General features: G+C 37.7%; 2 protein-coding genes across 3 annotated transcripts in view; one reads left to right on the top strand and one right to left on the bottom strand.

Moving 5' to 3' along the window:
- The window catches only part of ift74 (intraflagellar transport 74), a 62,310-nt gene that overhangs the window by 21,835 nt on the left and 16,054 nt on the right, over positions 1-24,421 (bottom strand). For both annotated transcript variants that reach the window (XM_062021556.1, XM_062021555.1), the window contains exons 3-8: positions 21,104-21,239; positions 17,412-17,460; positions 16,595-16,693; positions 16,441-16,501; positions 16,233-16,292; positions 16,040-16,101 (exon numbers count right to left, since the gene is read on the bottom strand). In XM_062021556.1, the coding sequence (XP_061877540.1) occupies positions 16,040-16,101; positions 16,233-16,292; positions 16,441-16,501; positions 16,595-16,693; positions 17,412-17,460; positions 21,104-21,239 (467 nt within the window). The remainder of the gene's footprint in view (positions 1-16,039; positions 16,102-16,232; positions 16,293-16,440; positions 16,502-16,594; positions 16,694-17,411; positions 17,461-21,103; positions 21,240-24,421) is intronic.
- Positions 1,003-13,506, top strand: LOC133630470 (leucine-rich repeat-containing protein 19-like). Its single transcript, XM_062022076.1, has 7 exons — positions 1,003-1,010; positions 2,853-2,960; positions 4,733-4,980; positions 10,705-10,816; positions 11,188-11,275; positions 12,598-12,789; positions 12,874-13,506. The coding sequence occupies exons 2-7, from the start codon at positions 2,862-2,864 to the stop codon at positions 13,173-13,175; spliced, it is 1,041 nt and encodes a 346-aa protein (XP_061878060.1). The 5' UTR covers positions 1,003-1,010; positions 2,853-2,861; the 3' UTR covers positions 13,176-13,506.

Raw genomic sequence — 24,421 nt, 5'->3', positions numbered from 1 at the left:
ACACCACCAAAGTCTTGCGTATTGTCGGTTGTCTGCTCTGTCGGCCAGAAGTTGCAGACATTTTCTATGAATGTTTTACGCTTGAAAAATGTTTGACCATCTTACTCATTTATTTTCAAACACTTTTACCGCCACATGTTAAGAGCATTTGTGAACTGTTGAGAGCGAATTATAGTGCTAATGTTTGCTGGTTAATGAGAGACAATGAGAGATAATAAACACACTTCAAAATCTCATGTGAATGCTGCGACTTTATGCTAGGTCAGCATTAAAATTGAAAATATATTCTCAATTGTCATACCCAGAAGGCTTAGCACTGTAGACATGAACAGAAAGTATGTAGAGCTTTTCACAGAACGACAATTTTGTAATTTGATCAATAAATAGTTGATATATTATACACATTGTTGTCCCATGACGGTGACCAAACGTTGGGGGCATTGGACAAAATTGCAAGGCGAGGATTGATTACATTTGTGTGAATTAGTGTGATAGCGACTTTGCAACTTTTGGAGGGACTGATCACGGATAAAGATTACCAGTGTGTTATGAAAGCAAAAGTAACTACTAAGCAGCATAGTGGTTTCATTATTGAGTTGGAAATGTTGCTATAACAGGAAGAGAAGAATCGATCCCAGTGTGTTGTATTTAGCGTTTTTATTATTGTATAGACTTCAGACTAAACTAAATTTAGACTTGCAATGAGTCGTAGGACCTGAACTTGTTCATAACCGGAGAACCACCTGTATCCACTGAATATGATGACAGTGATGGTTGGGTGTGTAAGTAATGGCAACAGTTTTATTAACGTTGCTTGTTGCTGCACTGTGACATGAAGAAGCAAAAGTGGAATGGAATGAAGACTGACTTTATCAAACACCCGTTTAAAAGCAGTAAAACCTTGCATGTCAGCTTTCAGATTTTACAACAAGGATCAAAGGTCTTTTGCTGCTCTGGCTGCACCTGCTGACGGGTGTCATTCACAATACTCCTGCTCACGGAACATAAAGGTATGTGATTTTTCTTCATACTTAATATCTAGTTCAAGATCGAGTTAAACTATTATCGGTGAGCAATTCACAAACAATGTCAGACGACACATATTTGCAACAGTTATTTCATTTAAATTTTAGGCAACTCGTCTTGTGTTTTCGAATGACATTATTGTTTGCCCTAGTCACTGTCCACATTTGGGATGTGTACCATTACCTGAGACCAGCAAACGGTAGTAAAAAGACAGACAAACTGAGTATGTTTTGGTGCCTCATTTCGGTGCCAAATGAACAGTTAATATAGTGGCACTGAACTGAGGCTCGATGAGGTTCTGTCAAATGCCATTAGGGTGAGAAATTCACCCACACATATGAGCATCTTGCTAAATTACTCAAGGCTTGAAAGGTTGCTGGTTCTGCTGTGATAAATATTATAGTTACAGTATGTATTTGTTGAGGTTGTTTTGCCTGTCAGTTAGTTAGTTATAGGAGTTAGTTTGTTGGTAAGTAACATAGCTCAAAAAGTTATTGGCAAATTTTTATGAAACGTTTAGGAAATGTCATAAATGGAATAAGGAACAAGTGATTACATAATAGCGGGTATCTGTATCATCACTGCTACAGTTACAGTTACTTTGCGAGGCTGAACTTCCTCCACCCACAGAGACAAAGATAGTGGATGATATAACAAGAGGGTTCACTCAGTTTTTTTAATTCCGTTATGGAACAAACACGCCCAGGTGCTGAGACCAATTCAAAGAGTGAATTAACCTTCTTATAGCCTGTTTAGAAGCGACAGACGGGAAAAAAAACACTTTAATTTAATGTATCCTTCCTTTAGTTACCTCCGTAATTAAACGCTGGTTTTTTTTCTGTCTGTTAGTTAGCAACATAGTTCAAAAAGTTACAAGCACATTTTGATGAAACTTTCAGAAAATGTCAGGAATGGGATAAGGATTTTGGGGGTTATCCGGATCACTGTCTGGATTCAGGATTTTTTTTTTTTTAAGTATTCTTTACTATTTGAAGATAGCACCTGGCTGATGTCTGCGCTCGCCAGGTGTTTTTCTAATTATGAGTATTTGTCATTTAAACTTAATTGATTTGAAAACGTGGAATTTTATTCAAATTGGCTAGGCCAAAAGGATGTTGAATATGAATTGGAATTATAGGAAGTGAAATAAAATAGATTGCAACTCAAGAGAAATTCATTTAATCAAGGTAAACATGTTTAATTTAAAAGTCAACCTAAATTATCTGTTTTATAGAAGAGGCTTTTATTCTTAAATTACAATGAAAAATGTGTGCTGTGATTATTACATGAGGTTCATAGTCATAATATTTCTGTGAAATATGCCACATAGTCATGTATAGAATATAATGTAAAGCATGATTCTGGATTACATTTTAATCATCCATTAAAAATCCATGAAATTTAAATTGTACTTCTTTCAATACAATTGGAATTAAATGCAATTTTACTTGCAACCTCAATTCAAATTAATGGGACTTGAATTCAAATTTGAATTCTGAATTTTGCACAAATCTGCAATTTACTGTGATTTTTTTTTGCATCTTGGTGAATTTATCACTTTGTTATTATAATGTTATTTATTGCACATAATTATTTAAATAACTACCGGTACATTTTCTGTTCAATCTTTGTATGTCACAAAATTCTGTAATGTTTTTGGGTAAGATTTGTAAGTTTTTTAAAGTAAGGTTAAGTAAGGTCCGAGCACTGTTTAAGCACCTGCAGTGTTTCTAAAGAACCAAGTTGGCAGTAATGTTGGATAATGTGTAAACAATACCCAACCTTACCTCAAGTGGCAATGACGTGTTTATTTTGCTTCCTCTCAGGGCGGGATTATGGGCTGGTCAAAGCAACCTCTCCAGCTGCTGTGGTTGGTCACCGTAGTGGCAATAATGACAAAGAATAACTGTGCTGAGGTTGAAGATGAAGGACTTGTAAGATCATTCCTTCTTTGATTTCATTTAAATGTGTCCTATTGAAATAGTTTGAAAATTCTGCCATGGTCGTAACCCCTGTTTCCCAGCCTTTATTGAGCCAAGGCACATGCTTTACTTTGAATAAAACTCAAAACACTTCTATGAATGGTACATGTGGACACCAAGGTTAATTATTTACCTCAGGGCATTCAATCGATCGCAACTGGACTGTTTGATTTGTCTTAGAAGACGTTATGCCTCTCATCTGAGTAGGCTTCATCAGTTCATGCTCGTAGACTTAGATTAGTCAGATCTAGTCTAGCGGCGGGGCCAAAACCCCAAATGTTTATACTTCAAAACCAGGAGTGTGTGCCTGGGCAAGGATGGTTTCTCAAAAACAACTGTTTTGATGCTAACAAGCAATCCTACTGTCAAAGCCAACGACAGCCGTTGTAGTGTAATTCCCCCTCGTTAGCATTGAGGTATTGTGTGGCAGAACGATGGCTGTGGATCGACTACTACCAGTCCAAAATAGTCGGAATCCCCCGTGTAAGCATTCCATTTAGTTGTAAACAAATGGCACAAATGGCTTTCTGGTTACCTTCCGTGACCAGAATGTTTCTAACTCCTGTTATTTGTAGAGGCTAAATTGCAGAGTCTTTTAGGAATGGTTGAAAGGACAGTGTTGTATGTGAAAGACAGGTGGTGTCGCAGACTCTCTTCTGTTCAGGGATGGTTTTTCAACCCTGACATAGATGGGTTCCCCACCGAGTTAATGTGCTCGGCGAAGGCTTGCACTTCTTGGTTTCTAAATTTGCACCCATGTATCATCCACATATCTTTACCAATGACTTGGTGCTGTTCCCTAATAGAGCGCATAGCTATCTTTTCCATGTTCTCCATGTAAAGGTTTGCTACGGTTGAGGTGAGCCATTGGCACAACCATGTTTTAGTCGGTAAAACGTTCCCATGAATTGAAAGTATGTGGTGTTAAGGCAAAGTTCCAGCAAAAGACAAATCTGTTCTGAGTTTAGTGTGGATCTATCCTGTAAGGTGTGATCACCTAGTAGACGTTGCCTCACTGTCTCTACTGCATCCTGGGTTGGAATACAGGTGAACAGAGAGGTGACGTCGAATGACACTATAGTTTAATTCTTATGCAGTTTTAGATCTCTGATGTTCGTTACAAACTCAAAGTTTTGCCAACCAAAGATGCGAAGATGTTGGCCACATACCTAGCAATATTGTATGTCACAAAGTTAATGCTGCTGACAATGGGTTTGAGGGGAGCCCCATCTTTGTATATTTTTGGAAGGCCATAAATGCCAGGAATGGTTTTTTGTGGGTATACTCTGTAATACAATGCCCGGTTGATGACTAGATTTGACCAATCTAAGTCTAAGAATAGATCTGACCAATCTAACTCTATGAGAATGAACTGATGAAGCCTAATCGGATGAGAGGCTAAACCTCTTCTAAGACAAACCAAACAGTCCAGTTGCGATCGATTGAATAACCTGAGATTACAATGACCTGGATGAATGAGAACATTTATAGACACATTAATTACTTACCTTCTACCATATAGTCGATGAGCATTGTTCTGCTTAACATTAAACATCGCTGGCATAAATAAACAAAGATACAGTAGATTTTTTTAATAACCTTTTTTAGACCGGTTAAGTGAAATTAAATAACCTGATGAATTCTCCTCACGACACATTAATGTGCCGCAACACAGTGGTTGAGAATCACAGCTCTTAACTATCAATCTCTGCATCATTTGGCAGGTTGAAAACTTAACCAACAAGCTTCTGACGGCTATCCCTCCTAACAGCTGCAATTCCTCTGTTACTAAACTGGTGATGGAGGGGAATCAGATTACTCTCTCCAAAGAAGACAGACTATCCCTGGCCAGTTATTCCCAACTGATGGAGCTCTACCTAGATGCCAACAAGGTGGACAAAATACAAGTCATGTACTTCATGGTTGTACCAAACCTCAGAGTGCTGTCACTGTCTAGGAACCAAATCAACAGGTAAATAGGATGTGTGTCAATCTTCGCAGACTTAGGACCTGATTTTAAAAACACATTCGAACTTCATAGCGCGTAAAGCTGATCTACTAAGCTTGTGCGCTGGGGATTGTGTTAAATGAGCAAAAGTCATTTGAGTGGGTCGCTGGAAAGTTCAGTGGATCCCAACTAAAAGGGTCTGTTTGCACTATTTACATGGATGTCTACAGGGTGCTAACTTTCCAATTTGTTTTAAGCATGACTTTATATCCAGTCTTGTTACGTCTTTCAGCACGCAATGCGTAACTAAGTCCGTACGTGCCCACAAATTAGCTTTGTGTTGTCAGCTAATGATAGTGATCTGGATAGCTAATGTTAGCAATCACTGAATGTATATTCTATCATAACAACAACATAACTGCAAATTATTAGTTGTTTCTCTTGGACTGCTCTTGTGTAACAAAACTAAAATGTTGAGAAGACAACTGTCATTTAAACATGATATACACAATTCACATAAAATAGCATTTTGTAGCAACATGAATAACACCAAAATAAATTAGTAAAATTCAACTGAAAAGAACCAAAAAATATCAATAAAAGTGCTGATTTTAACATGTAAAACATTCTTAACCGCATTATATGTTCCTGTTTTGTTGTGATAATGAAAATGTTACAGTGCATGAAATGGTCATCTGAAAAGGGCAGATATATATACAGTGCATCCATACAGTATTCACAGCACTACACTTTTTCCAATTTTTTTAATGCTACAGCCTTATTCTAAAATGGAATAAATTAATTCTACACACCATACCCCATAATGACAATGTGAAAAAAATGTTTTTGACATTTTTGCACATTTACTGAAAATATAAAACTACTACGTAAAATATTCACAGCCTTTGTTATGAAGCTCCAAAGTGAGCTCAGGGGCATCCTGTTTACCCTAATCATTCTTGATATGATATGCTTAATTGTAGTCCACTTGAAGTAAATTCAGTTGATTGGACATGATTTGGAAAGGTCAACACCTGTCTTTGTATAAGGCCCCACACTTTTTCATATAAATATACATTATCAATATACAAGGTGACCAGAAAAAGAACCCACCATTTTTTTTAATGAATCAGCTCTCTATTCCCCTCCTTACCAACTAACAGAGGTGGGTATAGTAGCCAAAAATTGTACTCAAGTAAGAGTACCTTTACTTTAGAGTAATATGACTCAAATAAAAGTATAAAGTTGTCAACAAAATAATTCCTTGAGTAAGAGAGTAAGCATTATTTCATGAAAAAAACTACTCAATTATTGGGTAACTTGTTAGTAACTTCTAATTTATGTATTCGCTATTTTTTAATGGTTCTTGGACTACTACCACAGTTGGTGTATGTTTGTGTGTCTCTGTGCGTGTGCAAGTGCGTAAAACATATAAATCCTCTACAATTTACTGCAACGTGTTTTCTCTAGTTGGAAGGGGAATTCTTACTGGGTGAAAGTTAAACATTTCTGCAGACACAAATGACAGCGCATTGTCTAAATGTTCTTTTTCCTAGTTAAGTTGTGCAGCCTTGTATGATGTCATGTCACTTTTTACAGACAGTAAGTTTCCATGCAGTAAATGATTCTGATGTGTCAATTTTTTTTTTTTTTTTCTATTTTCACACCTACACAGAGTCGTAGTGTCCATGCTCTATCTCTAAGGCGACTTCTGGTCAAACACCGTGTGCCTCTCGTACACGAGGGAGCGATTGTGGTCATTTCAACTTGTTTTAACTATATAGTAATGTTAATACAGTACAAGTAGAGAATGCTACATGCTAATAAGGTAGTGCTAGTAACTTCCTTTCTTTCTTTCTTTTTTTTTTTTTTGTCCTCAGGCAAATCATATTGTTGATGTAAATGCCCATATCGGCTGTACAGATTTACTTTATAAAAGAGAAGTGTGGGATACTTTTCTTGCTGCCTTATTTGTATTTGACTTTATTAAATGGATTTATATTATTATTTGGCACAGCCGGAGGGGATAGAAAGAGAAAAAAAGGAAGACAGAGGGGAAATTGCGGGGACAAGAGTAGGGTTGGGTATCGAGTATCGATTGGAACCGGGACTAACTTTCCGATTCTCCCGGAATCGTTCAAAAGTTTAAATTTCGATTCCTATTTTCGATACTCAGTCAGCCGACCGGAAAAAAATATGTCCGCCGAACCGGAAGAAGAAGCCGCTGAACACCAACGAAGAAGCTCCCACCGCCGGAAGTGTTAGCATAGCCGAGCGAGTCAGTCAAGCTCAAGCATGGATAGCGGGCGTCGGCGGTCGAAAGTGTGGCTTTACTTTACACAAAAAAAATGAAATAACCGCGAAATAACAGAGCTCCACATCCATCAAGAAACGAGTGGAGAGAGAGCTGCAGATTTACCAGAACGTTCCACCGATACTTATGTCTGACGACCTTGCTACATGGTGGTGATCCGGTGGAACCAACAAAAGACTTATCCTTTGCTGTCAGATCTCGCTTTCTCATATTTATGCGTTCAAGCTTCTTCCACACCCAGCGAACGTGTATTTTCCAGAACGCTCACGCATCCTGCCTGAGAAGGCGGATATGGTCATTTTCCTAAACAAGAACTGTCTCTGATTTTATACTGTACCTGCTGCTAATCTGGACTGGGTTTTGCAAGTTGTTTCTTATTGTTTATTTGCTTTTCTGCACCAGGTTAGCCCATCAGTGGGAGCACGGTAACATTTTTAAGTACCTGCAGCATCATACACTTGTGTGTGTAAATGTGTTTTCATGAGGTTTCCTGCAGCATCATACACTTATGTGTAAATGTGTTTTCATGAGGTTTTCAAAAATAAAGCTTTTTTGAGGAAAGTGTACCCCTGGGAAAATGTATTCATAATTTATAATATTTATATTCAAGTTCATAGATTTGATATTTATATTCTAGTTGAAAACAGCCCTGTGAGGAATTTATAGTAAAGTTCATAAAAAGTTATTAGAATTAAAATTGATGGAGAATGTCAGACTATTTCATTCAGAAAGACTGTAGGTTAGCTAGCTCATTTAAAATATCCTAAACTTTTTTTTTGACCCTGCCTCTTAAAAGAATCGGAATCGAGAATCGTCAGGAATCGGAATCGAAACAAAGAATCTGAACCGGAATCGTTCAAATTCAAACGATACCCAACCCTAGACAAGAGGGGGTTAAGACAGAGAGACAACAACAACAACAGAACAGCATCAGCAAATACGATATGTACAAATATGACAGTAAAAGTGAAAGCAGAGACCCAGTTAGTAACTTTCAAGATCCGAATCTAACACAAAACTTCCCAATGCTATCCTGTGTTGTTAGATGTTTTAAAGTATCAGTAGGGTGAGAAAAACAAGTTGACTTTATATGCTTAATTGTGTTTCATTGTATCCATTAAACAATATTCAATTGTATTTACAACCCGCAAAGTATGTGAAAATACCGTCTAAACATTACAAAATGCCACAAATTCAGTCAACCATTTTGAATATTCCGCTCGTCTTTAGTAATTTCTGTAGATTGAAGTCACTGAAGTAACACTTCTGCACTCTGACTATAGTATCAGATCAGTCATACTGGAAATATGCAAACATTAAAGAGAGATGTGTTGTCTATGATTCACAATGCCTATATAAGACATGAACACAAATATTTTTTTCTTTTTTGTATGCATTCTAAGTCTTAAATAAATAAATACATGAATAGTACATCAATGGGGGCCCTCTATTCAGCCTACAAAACCCTTTAAATAACCATCCTAAACCCGCCAACAATACTCTATATACATATCGTGACCTGACTACTAACCAAATATTACCGCTGATGGTATAATAAGCGCTAATGCAGACAGTCTATTTTTAGCTGCGGATTCATAACACACAGCTAAGTAGCCCTCTGCTGTCTTACTGTGAGCTGGCAGCAACGTCCGGCTGCTACTTCATCATTGCGACTTGGCTCGTCAAAGTTATTCTAGATTAGAAATCATGCGTCTCATCTTGATAGGATTTAGCCATAAATCTAGAAGTTGTTCATCTGTGACATTCAATGTATACCCCGAGATGGAGACAAACTCACACAACCGAAGACAATGTCTGCAGAGAGACTTTTCCTTGTTAAGCCTTTGTGTGCATCATGATTAATTATTTATATAAACAGGAAGATATGGACATCCTATCAGTGGTCATCGAAGTAAGAACAGACATCGTACAGTAAGCTATCGTTTTATTATGTTTGTAGTTTGTATTTCTTGTTCAGCAATTAGCAATACTGCAACATGATGCTTAGTGTTTCACTAAAGCTGGATCTGTTTAGCAGAGCTTCTCAAACTTGTAGCTCATCCTCTTTATATTCAGGATCAACCATGTAAGTTTCTGGATCATCATTTTTCCCAAAGTAATCATTGTTGGCTCTCACAAAGTCTGCATGATTTGCATTGTTGTTGGTGGGGAAGGGGTCCGCGGTTCCTACCTCTGCGTCATGCGATCACGTGACTGGCAAGCTCATTATCTCTCAAAATGGCTCGAGAATCTCCATGAGATTGATACTATTTTGATCATATTTATTTACTCGCAAACCTTGGAAGTCTGTCAGTGTCACACATCAGATATACAGTATATGATAATAGCTTCAACATAGAGGCAACTTGTTTTTCCACTCTACTGGTACTTTATGATCCTCAGAGACATAGAAGTCCACTACTAATGATCCGTTTGACTATTTACTGTTTGTACAAATTGCAGTGAGTTATTTTTAATCGCTGGTTTACATGTCAATACCTTTGTCTAAATTGTTGTATCTGGACATTTAATACCTACATCACTAAATAAAGTATAAATAACGATATTGTTGTGGATGAATAAGATAATAGCTGTCTTGAAGTCACATGATCTACCACTATTTATTATTGTTGTCGAAACATACACACAGTATTTTTACTCTTTATGTTTTCCATTGTGTAAATAAAAAAGTTTTAGTGTCAAAATTTGTTTGTTAGGAGGTTTCTATCCATCGGTTCTCTCCATCAGCCGGGATGTGCTGGCCTCATGTAATTAAAGTGTCTTCTTTGAGAACATTCAGACACTTATTAATAAACAACTAAGGTTTTATATTATGGTAAATGGTAAATGGGTTGTATACTTCAACAAAATTGACTTATTTCAGCTTATATATCTGTACTTTGTGTCATGTGACAGTGCCCGCTGAAAGAAGGCTCGCTGACTAGCCAGATGAATGCGTACGTCTTAAGCAGTAATCAATAGATAATAATTATGATGTAAATAAATGTAGTGATCTGTTTTAAACTCAGTGTAACTGAATAAAAGTATAATTTTTTTTCACAAAAATACTCAAGTAATAATATTCTGCATTAGAACTAATTTGACAAGTACAATTTATCCAAACAATTAAGTAAATGTTAAGGAATAAATGTAGCATATTCCTACCCACCACTGCCAACCAATAAAGGTAAAAGTGATATTAAATGTTAATTTAATGTATATGTATTTCACATTGTTTTCTGCCTATAAAACTATAATTACTCTATATAAAATAAGTTGTGTTCATATGTTTGGATGCCAGTAACTGATCAAATAGATTTGCATTATTTCTTATGTGGAAAAAATGCTTTAGCTTTGCATGACCTTCTGGAACGGATTTACGAAAAAACCTGAAGTAGTACCCTGCCTGCAATTACATTTGGGTTGTGTTACAGCCTAGAAGCCCAGGCCTTATCTGGCCTTTCTGCCCTCAAGATGATGAACCTGTCCTACAACCTACTGACACGTCTCCCTGCTCAACTATTCAGAGGGCTTAATAATCTACAGGTAAACACTCATATACTGTACTTGGATCCCAAGAGGGGTACAGTACTGTAAAAAAGTGTCAGGTCAGGCCACCAGTAGTTTTGTGCATTATGACATTGTAAAACAGTAAATAGTAATATAGTTGGAAATATTACATGTATAATACAAAAAGAAAATGGTGGTGCATGGGCCAAAGAAGAAAAATCATCCATTGACAAGTAGGTAGTATATTTATTAGTGACCCTACAACTTGTTTTGCTGTTATTTAATAGTTAAATAATAAAATAGCATTGCTTTAACAAAGTATACACAAACAAAAGTATATTTGTCATTTAAGGTACAGCTATTGAAACCATTAATACATACTACTAATCTATTCTGCTCCCTATTAGGTGGTGGACCTGCAGGGCAACCCGTGGAACTGTTCCTGTCCATTTTTGAGCCACTTCGAAGAAATAAGAGCAGCAGGAGTAACCATCAGTAATTATCTCAATTTTGATATAAATAACTTATGCTACTGAAGTACATTACAAATGTAGCAATAAATGCTAACCACAATTGCTATTTAATGGAAAGGGGTAGGATTAAATAAGCTCTGCTTCTTCCTACTCCATTTCAAACATGTTAGAAAGCAAAACAGGAAATTGTGATGTATCATGTTGTAATTACACTTTCACTTGTAATTACTTTCTTATTTCACAATTTAACTCTTGAGACATAAAGGGAACGACAGGTGTCTCCTTGTCTCACATAAAGATGGTGGATGATGGGCAAAATTCCCTAAAAAGTGAAGTTTTCCTGACTCCTGTCAACATGACTACTGTCGAGTTACACAACATTAAAACATGCACTCAGTGACTTCCTGTTCAGTGCAAAGTAAGCATTAAAATAAAAGCTTTGGCAGTATTAACCTGGGTTTAGCAACTAACACCATGCATCAGTGTGCTTTTCTTTTTTTGACTGTTAGTCATCAGAAGAAATGTTTGCGCATTTACTTTGTTGTGTGAATGCTGGAAAGCAAACATTTTGGCACCTAATGCATGCTAACTTTGTAGCTCCTTTTGCATGTACATACCTCAGAGACATATGTTGGTACTTTACACATGCTAACGTTAGCATGCAGGCTAGTTATTTTTTTTTACTAATTTTACAGGTACAGTATGTACCTCAGAGTCAAATATGTTATTTTGAATATCTTACATATTGTTTACGAATGCTAACTGTTAGCATGTGTAAAGTACCAAAATATTAATAAATAATTAAATATACAATTAATATAAAGCTAGCATGATACACTATATTGCCAAATGTATTTGGCCACCTGCCTTGACTCACATATGAACTTAAAGTGCCATCCCATTGTTCTGTGTACAGAACATAATAAGTCAAAATAAGTTTCGGCTTGCAATATTCTATAGGAACAAAACTTGTTTGTAACCCGAGGATCATCTGTAATCAATTAATTGGATCCGGAAGAGGCACTGTAGAGTTCAGTTTTTGAGTTTGCGGCCTGAAGAAAAAATATATGATGTCAACTAAATTATTTAACTGCTGTGGGCAACATTATTCTGCAACCAGCATCCTCTGAAGAGGACATTTATGTTTTGCATAACATTGATCTTTTCTTTTCTGAATGTGTAACTCTGATAAAAGTAATAGACGAACACAAATGTCCACTGCAAAGGAGGCTGGTTCTCAGAAACATATTATAAATACATTAAAACAAGGGTTCAGAACATTCAGATAACGCTTCTTTGATCATATTAAAAATATCATTAGTTTTTTTGTGTCTGGATGCACAGGACGGCCAAATACAAAATGTGCTTCACCAGCGCAACAGACTGGAATGGATCTTTTTGAAGCGATGGCTCAGTGCTATCCAACATCACTGCCCTCCTCAGCTGCGGATGGGATACACACAACCAGTGGCGTTCAACAATCAAAGCTGGAAACCACATTGCCAAAAACGATGCTGACTTCCAGCCAGAACAACAGTTTCAACATCGGTAATGTGCATTTTATATTAATGTGTGTATGCATCAGTAAAACCCAACTAAACTGTCTTCAACCCCAACTAGACCAAAAGCCTGTTTCTGGAAACACGTGGAAATTTACAGCATGCGTTGCAGCCTTGGCGCTGACTACATCTATTCTCATCGTGTGCGCCATCAAAGGCCCCTCGTGGTATCGGCTCTACCACAACTACAGGCATCGACATCTGCGCCAAGAAGAGAACGAAGACGGCCACGGAGCCTCCAGCATTTACTCAGAGACTGGGAGATACATGAACCATAAGACGTTCACCTTTGACCGTCATGGGCCCGAGGAGGAAGAGGATGTGCACTACTTTGAGGATCCTTACATAAATGCAGAGGGCTAACCTAAATACAGTGAAATCTGTACATACTACTCAGGGCACATATATGACAACACATTTATGTCGACCAACTCATCAAGTCCCAGTCCACAATATACTTTTTAATACTAAAAAGTGTCTGCTTAAGTTGACATTAGCATACAACTTTCCATGTTGACATGTGTTGCATGTAGTATTTTTGTAATATCATCATTATTATCACCAAGAAGCAACATGACTACTGTCTAGTTACACAACATTAAAACATGCACTCAGTGACTTCCTGTTCAGTGCAAAGTAAGCTTTGAAATAAAAGCTTAGGCAGTATTAACCTGGGTTTAGCAACTAACACCATGCATCATTCTTTTTTTGACTGTTAGTCATCAGAAGAAATGTTTGCGCATTTACTTTGTTGTGTAAATGCTGGAAAACAAACATTTTGGCACCTAATGCATGCTACCTGTTAGATATGCTAACTTTGTAGCTCCTTTTACATGTACATACCTCAGAGACATGTTGGTACTTTACGCATGCTAACGTTAGCATGCATGCTAGTTTTGTTTTACTCATTTTACAGGTACAGTATGTGCCTCAGAGTCAAATATGTTATTTTGAATATCTTACATATTGTTTACGAATGCTAACTGTTAGCATGTGTAAAGTACCAAAATATTAATAATAAAATATAAAAATTAAAATAAAGCTAGCATGATACACTACATTGCCAAAAGTATTTGGCCACCTGCCTTGACTCACAAATTAATACCTGGGATTTATTTTATATAGCGCTTTTCTAAGTACCCAAAGTCGCTTTACAAATTAATTTGAAGTGCCATCCCATACCTAACCCATAGGATTCAATATGATGTCGGTCCACCTTTTGCAGCTATTACAACTTCAACTCTTCTGGGAAGGCTGTCCACAAGGTTGCGGAGTGTGTTTATAGGAATTTTCATCCATTCTTCCAAAAGCGCAATGGTGAGGTCACACACTGATGTTGGTTCCTCCTCCACCAAATTTCACACTCGGCACAATGCAGTCTGAAATGTACTGTTCTCCTGGCAACCTCCAAACCCAGACTCGTCCATCAGATTGCCAGATGGAAAAGCGTGATTCATCACTCCAGACAACGCGTCTCCACTGCTCTAGAGTCCAGTGGTGACGTGCTTTACACCACTGCATCCGACGCTTTGCATTGGACTTGGTGATGTATGGCTTAGATGCAGCTGTTCGGCCATGGAAACCCCTAATTGGAAGGCCACATGAAGTTTGTAGCTCTGTAGCAACTAACTGTGCAGAAAGTCGGCGACCTCTTTGCACTATGCGCTTCAGCATCTGCTTACCCCTCTCTGTCAGTTTACGTGGCCTACCACTTCGTGGCTGAGTTGCTGTCGTTCCCACACTCTTCCATTTTCTTATAATAAAGCAGACAGTTGACTTTGGAATATTTAGGAGTGAGGAAATTTCATGACTGGATTTGTTGCACAGGTGGGATCCTATGACAGTTCCACGCTGAAAATCACTGAGCTTCTGAGAGCGGCCCATTCTTTCACAAATGTTTGTAATAACAGTCTCCATGCCAAGTGATTAGGACACCTGATTCTGATCATTTGGATGGGTGGCCAAATCCTTTTGGCAATATAGTGTAGTTTTTTTCAAATACATTTTACATACACCTGAAATCCTAAATTGTGATACTTGACACATGCTAATGTTAACATGTTGCAGGCTTTTTTAAACTCATTTTTCAGGCACACACCAAAGTGTCATATATTTTGTTATTTGGCCAGCGTGCGCTTTTATAGATTGTATTATCACCCATGCTAATGCCTCTGGAAAACATCTCTGGCTTAGTAACACAGCGCTTTGATCACAGTAGCTCAGGCCACTAAAGTTAGCTAAGAGAGCTGCTGCTGTAGTGGCTTTGAGTTCGGAAAAGGTAATGCTAAGTTATAAATCATGCTTCACACCTGTATAGCAGAATGTTGTGGCAATAAGCCGATCAGTAGGTCAACTCTGATATTCCACATGCTACCAACTAAAAATCAGTACCGAAGCTGTAGAAACTGCTATGTCGCTAGGAAAACTCGTCAAGATGCTCGTTTGTTTAACTTTTTTCCTCGGACATGACGTGCATGTTGAATTTACCAGCCAAACAGGGAGCACAAGTCTTGTACAACAAGATACAACCATCCAATCAGAGTGGACATTGTAAGTGACTGTTTTGGCATGTCATTATTTTGTTGATGAAAACATTTAGCACTTAGCACTAGTGCTACATGACTGTTTAGTGTTTCACTATAACTGGGTCTGCTTAGCTCTCAACTTCTAAAATGTGCAACTCATTCTGCAGTCAGGATCGAAAAGGATCATCATTTGTCCCTTAGTAGTCGTCGTTGGCTCTTATGAAGTCTACCATGTTTAGTGGTAGTTGTTGTTGACGGAATTAGTGTTTGTTGCTATGCGCTCTATGAAATCAATGCACCCAGGAAAGAAGTAGCAGTAATACTTAATATGACCAAAACACTAGAAGTATCAAGTATTACATGTTATCATGAATGTGCCTGTTACCACATGGTTACAGTATTTAATATAAAACCTTGTTGGAGGTTTTTTAGAGGGTTTTATAGGCAGAATAGAAGAATCCAAATTACCTGCATTGACACATTTTCTATGACAAAGAAACTGTTTTTATTCTAATATTATTTATATTAAAATTATTTAAAATTGTGATATTATAGTTATATTAGCTTCATATTTTCATTCATATTCATGTTGTTATTACAACAGGACCCCTGGTGCAGGCAATGCAATTGTTGAATGGGTACTTTGCCTATTGGGAGTGTAAGTAAAATAGGACTGGTGTTAAAGCTTTTCAAAATACTTACTCTCTTCTCTCAATGAAGATGTTGTCAATGCTTTCAGCCTCTCTGTCATTCTGGCCCTTCAACTGAAACAACATTATCCATATACACATTGTCATTTTCCATAAAAAGATTTTAATGTGTATTTTGATCTTCATCCATTCATTTCCAATTTTTCATGCCTTGATTATTTATAGGAAGAATGCAGCGTATTTACGTTGTTGTAGTCGTTGATCATTTCCTCCATGTCAGAGTTAGTGTTGAGCTTGTCCATCAACTATAAATAAAACAAAAAAAGATGATTACTTATAAATGGGGAGATCAGCCCGTAAAATTGTAAGGGTGTGTGTATTTTTCTCAAATATTAACTGATGATACAAATTGCACAAATAAGCGAAGAAAGCAGAAATACACTGGCTGCTTACCATGTTGTAATCAGCAAGCTGGCCCTGCAGATCCCTGATCTCTGCAGCCAGACTTTCAGCTCTGAGAAAGAACATGTCACATATTTTTAGAAGATATGCTATTAATTAAATCAAGAACCATATGTCTTCTCTGGAGGCCTCAATGCCCACATACCTCTTTTCATAGGACAGATAGACTGAGTTCTCTTGATTGAAGGTGTCAATCTCTTTGTGTAGTTTGCTGATCTCTGTGGTTAGCTCATTGATCTTACTCCTATCAGCAATAAAGTATGCAATAAAGTTAGAAACTAATCTAGAAGTAAACATATTTTAGCTTTCATTTAACTTCAGTTTACACATTACATTAGTGAGGTAAATATAACCTGCAGTTACATAACTTCGACAAAACAAATGAAAAACATAACAGTGAGTTAGCTACAAGTCTTTATTGGTTTGGCAAATATTTGTTAAACAGAAACTTACTTCTTAAAACTAAGATAATTTGGCAGTACTTCACTTGCAAAAGTTAAAATGTTAGCTAAAACGTTTCAGTCATGCTTCACAACTAAATGCCTCTCCCATGTCGTCAATGCGGTGAAATATCTCAACCCTTTGGCGTTGTGTAAGCTAGGGATGGGGAAGATTAAGCGGTATGCGTCAAACTGTAGAAATGCACCTCTGAGACAGGAATGCATCAGTAGAGCTTTGAATTGCTGCATTTTGTTGGGAGGTTGAGGTGCATCGAAATTTACCGCGCTAACTGTACGCTACTAGTACCTAGTCACTTGCAAAGGGGTAGCGAGACATTGAGACATTTACAAATTGATGAAATAAATATTAAATGTAATTCTGTTGTGAACAATTACTAAGTAGTGCATTGAGTTTTGTTAATGTTATTTGTGTTTCTGTTTCAAAGAAAGAGTCAAACCAAGTGAGAACAACTGTCATGTTTGATTTACAGTAAGTGGCAGCTGGATAAATGCATACGTTACCTGAGAAGACCCAAATAATAAGACTTGTCCAAAATCTGTCTCTGGGGTCCTAATATGGGATTGAGAAAGAAACGGGAGTGGGTAAGAGAAAACGTAGGAAAAAAAGGTTAGTAATTACATGGATTGTTAACGAAAACCAAGGGACCCATTTTCTTAATTTTTGGAAAAATGTATCTGATAGAGCACTGAAGAAAATATCCTGAATAAAATCAGTGTTGATCAAAGGTTTGGCTTTGATCTGCCTGCAAGTTGAGGGTTCCTGGTTCTATCCCCAGCTTCCGCCATCCTAGTCACATCTGTTGTGTCCTTGAGCAAGACACTTCACTCTTGCTCCTGATGGGTCGTGGTTACGGCCTTGCATTGCAGCTCCCGCCATCAGTGTGTGAATGTGTGTATGAATGGGTGATTGTACAAATAGTATCAAAGCGCTTTGAGTACCTTGAAGGTAAAAAAAATTGCTATACAAGTATAATCCATTTACCCTTTATTTAAAATTTAAAGGTTTAAGATCACAGCTTTTAAAAGGTAAAATCTATGCAAAAATCATGTTGTACACCGACATGTATGTAATATGGGAAGTTGTGGCCACGCAACAGATGTACCTAGAGGGGGGGTGGGGGTGGGGGGGGGGTTACCCACATATGCGGTCCTCTCCAAGGTTTCTCATAGTCATTCACATTGACGTCCCACTGGGGTGAGTTTTCCTTGCCCGTATGTGGGCTCTGTACAGAGGATGTCGTTGTGGCTTGTACAGCCCTTTGAGACACTTGTGATTTAGGGCTATATAAATAAACATTGATTGATTGATTGATGTACACTAATCCGGTCACGCTGACCTTGTCCACATTTTGTTACACTACACCCACAAACACATATATATTTTATTATGATTTTATGTGAAAGACCAACACAAAGCAGCTCACAATTGTACAATTGAAAAAATATTTTACATAATTTTCACATTTTTTACAAATTAAAAAAGTGAAAAGTGTGGTGTGTGAAAGAGTCAGGCACCTTTACCCTGAATGAAAAACAGTGCCTTCAGGAGTTGCCTAAAAATTGCTGAATGATTGAATGTTAATATTAAACATAATCTCCTTGTGGGTAATCTATTGTCAGAATAATACAGTTCAGGCTGTCTTCAACTAAAAATGTTCACAGTCAAATCTGATTAATTTGATTTTGCCCATAATCCCGATCAGTCTTATCTATGGTGTGGTTTATTTATTTTTTGAGAAACCAGATCATGATATCCATACACTGACTGGTCACCAGGTGTCAGTAACATCACATTGATGTAGATTTAGCCACTATAATGACCCTTCCAAAGGTAATAAAATAAACGTATAAAAGGAATACAGACTTACGGAGCCCCTAAAGCAGTGGTTCTTAACCTTGTTGGAGTTACCGAACCCCACCAGTTTCATATGTGCATTCACCGAACCCTTCTTTAGTGAAAAATATATATTTTTTTTTTTTTCAAATTCAAGACACATTTATATGTTTTTGGTAACACTTTAGTATGGGGAACATATTCCAAGTAACAAATACTTAATTTAGAGTTTTTTGGACACTAGGGGAACATATTCTAAGTAACAAATACTTAATTTAGAGTTTTTTGGACACTAAGGGAACATATTCTAAGTAACAAAGACTTAATTTAGAGTTATTTGGTTAGGGTTAGGGTTAGAGGGTTAGGGCCAGGGTTAGAGGCTTAGGGTTATAATAAGGCCATGCCGAATAAGGCATTAATAAGTACCTAATAATGACTAGTTAAGAGCCAATATGTTACTAATTTCCACGTTAACAAGCAACTAATTAATGGTGAATATGTTCCCCATACTAAAGTGTTACCATGTTTTATTACAGGTGCACAAAATGAACTGTGCATGAACATCACCTTGTTCAAACAACAAAACCAACACAATGCATAAACTCACAACAAATTACACACCTGCAAACCAGTCGAACTTCTGCTGTTGTCATATCCGTAATACGCAGATAGGGAGAAGTTTTTATTTACACGATGAGTCGGGTGTGTCTTGACCTCCGCCGAACCCCTGAGCCCGACTCACCGAACCCCTAGGGTTCGATCAAACCCAGGTTAAGAACCACTGCCCTAAAGGGACATCGGGAAAATATGTTTTAGATATGTTTCTTGTGCTCACAAGAAACTATCTCGAGCGCACGAGAAACTTTTGCGTGAGCACGAGATAGTTTCTCTAAAAAAAATGTTTCCCCCCCGTACAGACTTTTGTTGAAGAGAATCAAACAGATCTTATTTGCGACATTTTCCACTTCACACAAAAAGGCTAAAAGTTCGATAAACAAAAAAACAGTAGAATTGGATAGTTTAGTTAGGTCCTTGGTTCTGGCGCATCGCCGAGAACACATAAAATTTGACAATATCGAGGAAGTAAAAGTCATGACAAAGTTTCCGTATGTGAACATGCGGAAGAATCATTCCATTGTCAGATAGGAGCAGTAAGGCAGGCCTCCAGCTCGAGAGAACTGGAAGCTACACATCTAGGGACAGCGGCGTGTCCTGACACTCGCAATGTTTAGTTTCTGGGGCTAAGTCGCGTGGCAGCATGGCAAGCTCTATGATTGCATGTCCCAACGCGTGCTGCATCACCCACAGGAGCATGGTTTAAAGAGGGGTTTAATGTCCGACGATACGACTGCAAGGTTGATAATCAAATCCTAGACTATTTTAAAACAAGTAGAGAAGGTCTTTGACAGCTTCTGATGTTTGATTATTGGGTATCGAACACCATCCATCCATCTAACTATCTTCTTCCGCCTATACAAGGTCGCGTCACGAGGGCAGCAGCCTGAACAGAGAAACCCAGACTTCCCTATGGTACAAATGCAAACTTACCTAGACACAGCCACGGAGAGCACTAATCAGAGAGATTGCTTACTTTCACGGTGCCATTTTCAAATGGGGTGCTGAATGTAAAAGTTCAGGCGCACTTTTCTAGCAGATATATTCTCGGATTTAACTCACATTTCTAATACAAATTAGTGTACAATTCTTACTTATATCTATTAGTAGACTTGCTGTATGGAAGCGCTAAAAACAACAAAGATGGCAAGGAGAAGACACTGTCGAAGTAGAGCCACGTAAATAAAAAAGACCGCCCACAAAACAGCGCATCCTGAAGAGACGGTCAGAAAGTGGATTGAGGATGGTCTGTAAAACAAATCTATGCAACATTTTAAACAAAGAACCACCATTACATGTTGTGTACACCACAAGGAAGTGTTTTAAATGTATAAAAAATTATAATATGACCCCTTTAGTGCAACTTTTGTATGAAATTAGACCTGAATAGACCCGCTCATCGGCAGTGTACCTTATGGTCCGAAAATACGGTACCCAAAAAAACTTGCAGGTGTAATTGCAGCGAAAAATTATTCCACAAAGGCCAGAATAAGGACTTCAATTATGGACTACAGTTGTGAACAAATGAAATGAAAAAATTTACTATTTCCCTTTTACTTCACAATTATATGCCACTTTGTGTCTTTCAATTAAAACCATCCTGATAAAATATGTATGGTTGTGGTCGCAACGTGATAAAATGTGGAGACGTTGAATGGGTATGAATACTTTTTCAAACTACTGTATAGTAACCCTGAGTAATCAGAACTCACATTAATAACAGATTTGAAGAACTAGAGCTTACCTTTCAACCCAGTCTTCATCCCACTGAGGCCCTGCTGGGTCACAGGCCTATCAGTCACTTTGATCTGTGCTGACAGGACACCAGGAGTTGCAATACTCGCCCTCATGCCAGGATGAACACCTGTACCTGGAACCATCTAAATGATGATAATAATAATGATGATAAATCACTATTTAAAAACATGACAAAATGTAAATGCTTGTGTTCACAGCAAACACTAACATTTAGTACTAAAGGAGTTTAATACAGGTGGGTCTAGAAGTATTTTGGACAATAAGTGACTTTTTTCTGATTGTGCTATTATACACCACTAAAATGGATTTCATAATAAAAGATTGAAGCCTGGGCATCGTCAAATTCTGTTTTCTATTTCCTTCCATGCTCCACTAGGCCTTCAGTTTCCTGCTCGTTTATGGGTCTTACTGCCTTTCCCTTTGCGTTCAGTAAGTGGATTGCATGGTATCTTGCAGAGGTACTTAAACATAAAGCCAACACGATATTGCAAATCGGATATTGTTCTGATATCAGCAAAAAAAAACCCAGGTATTTGAGTTATATCGGCTATCATCTTAAACGTCTGATATGAAAACACCAATACAAGCAAGTTTGTTCTGCTACCGCTGATGCATCTTCTTGCTAGCTTAGCAGACATAAAACAGGTTGTCTCCATTTAAGAGCCTTTTAAAGGTGGAATACACTTTTTTGCATTCCTTATGTGAGACAAGCACATATATGTTTTTCTTTTTTTTGTTGCATTCTAACTTGTAAATAAAAGTCGGCTAACAATGAAGGTAATGGGAGTTATGTCATTGCGTCTGTTCAGCATATAAAGCGCTCTAAAAAACATCTAAAAACCTCCAACATTTTATATACACGCTGTAAGTATATATGTAATGTAGTAACCGACACATTCATAATAAGTGGACGGCGTGGCGAAGTTGGTAGAGTGGCCGGGCCAGCAATCGGAGGGTTGCTGGTTACTGGGGTTCAATCCCCACCTTCTACAATCCTAGTCACGTCCGTTGTGTCCTTGGGCAAGACACTTCACCCTTGCTCCTGATGGCTGCTGGTTAGCGCCTTGCATGGCAGCTCCCGCCATCAGTGTGTGAATGTGTGTGTGAATGGGTGAATGTGGAAATACTGTCAAAGCGCTTTGAGTACCTTGAAGGTAGAAAAGCGCTATACAAGTATAACCCATTTATCATTTATTTATTTTTCGGAGTATAAGTCGCACCAGAGTATAAGTCGCACCTGCCAAAAATGCATAATAAAGAAGGATAAAAAACATATATAAGTCGCACTGGGGTATAAGTCGCTTTTTTGGGGGAAATTTATTTGATAAAACCCAACACTAAGAATAGACATTTGAAAGGCAATTTAAAATAAATAAAGAATATTGAACAACAGGCTGAATAAGTGTACGTTATATGACGCATAAATAACCAACTGAGAACGTGCCTGGTATGTTAATGTAACATATTATGGTAAGAGTCATTCAAATAACTATAACATATAGAACATGCTATACGTTTACCAAACAATCTGTCACTCCTAATTGCTAAATCCCATGAAATCTTATACGTCTAGTCTCTTACGTGAATGAGCTAAATAATATTATTTGATATTTTACGGTAATGTGTTAATAATTTCACACATAAGTCGCTCCTGAGTATAAGTCGCACCCCCGGCCAAACTATGAAAAAAACTGCGACTTATAGTCCGAAAAATACGGTATGTATTATGTACGTAATTTCACAAACGCATCACAATGTTCACTATTTTCTTCAACAACTACCAAGGTACCCCGAGATTGCCAAAATACCTGTGGCGGTTAGGGCAGGGCGTGTTTAGGGCTTATTATTATACAAACCCCAAAACCAGTGAAGTTGGCATGCTGTGTGAATCGTAAATAAAAACACAATACAATGATTTGCAAATCCTTTTCAACCTATATTCAATTGAATAGACTGCAAAGACAAGATACTTAAGGTTCAAACTGGAAAATGTTGTTATTTTCTGCAAATATCAGCTCATTTGGAATTTGATGCCTGCAACATGTTTCAAAAATACTGGCACAAGTGGCAAAAAGACTGAGAAAGTTGAGGAATGCTCATCAAACACTTATTTGCAACATCCCACAGGTGAACAGGCTAATTGGTAACAGGTGGGTGCCATGATTGGGTATAAAAGCAGCTTCCATGAAATGCTCAGTCATTCACAAACAAGGATGGGGCGAGGGTCACCACTTTGTGAACAAATGCGTGAGCAAATTGTCGAACAGTTTAAGAACATTTCTCAACAAGCTATTGCAAGGAATTTAGGGATGTCACCATCTACGACAGTGGTTCTTAACCTGGGTTCGATCGAACCCTAAGGGTTCGATGAGTCGGCCTGAGGGGTTCGGCGGAGCCTCCACCGCGTAGGTCAAGACACACCCGACTCATCGTGTAAATAAAAACGTCTCCCTATCGGCGTATTATGGACACCACCAAACAATGTTCCCTCTAAATTTCCATCTGATTTGCAAGTGTGTAATTTGTTGTGAGTTCATGCACTGTGTTGGTTTTGTTCTTTGAACAAGGTGATGTCCATGCACGGTTCATTTTGTGCACCAGTAAAAAAAACATATAACTTTGCCTTGAATTTGAAAAAAAACAATTGTATTTTTCATTATAGAAGGGTTCAGTGAATGCGCATATGAAACTGGTGGGGTTCGGTACCTCCAACAAGGTTAAGAACCACTGATCTACGGTCCATAATATTATCAAAAGGTTCAGAGGTTCAGTTCTTGTGATGTTCCAAATAAGTGTTTGATGAGCATTCCTCAACTTTCTCAGTCTTTTTTGCCACTTGTGCCAGCTTTTTTGAAACATGTTGCAGGCATCAAATTCCAAATGAGTTTATATTTGCAAAAAATAACAACATTTACCAGTTTGAACGTTAAGTATCTTGTCTTTGCAGTATATTCAATTGAATATAGATTAAAAATGATTTGCAAATCATTGTATTCTGTTTTTATGTGCCAACTTCACTGGTTTTGGGATTTGTACATTTCTTCCCGTTTAGATCAGGAATTTACCATAAGTTTTTACACAGGTAAAAAAAAAAAAACAAGCGTCTTTTTGTGTCTTTCTCGCCATCTCTGGGTCTAAGTTAAATGTCAAAGTTGACCAACTTTTTGCCCGCCACCCCCAACCCTCCGCGACCCCGAAAAGGACAGGCGGTAGAAACTGGATAGATGGATGGAAAATCACAACACTTTATACAGTCTAATCCAGACTCCGCTCAAGCACTTCTATTCAGCATTGCCATGATCCA

Source organism: Entelurus aequoreus, linkage group LG15 (assembly GCF_033978785.1).
Source record: "Entelurus aequoreus isolate RoL-2023_Sb linkage group LG15, RoL_Eaeq_v1.1, whole genome shotgun sequence".
NCBI classification, from domain to species: Eukaryota; Metazoa; Chordata; class Actinopteri; order Syngnathiformes; family Syngnathidae; genus Entelurus; species Entelurus aequoreus.
The sequence above is the reverse complement of the archived record's forward strand: the minus strand, read 5'-3'. Positions and strand labels throughout refer to the sequence as shown.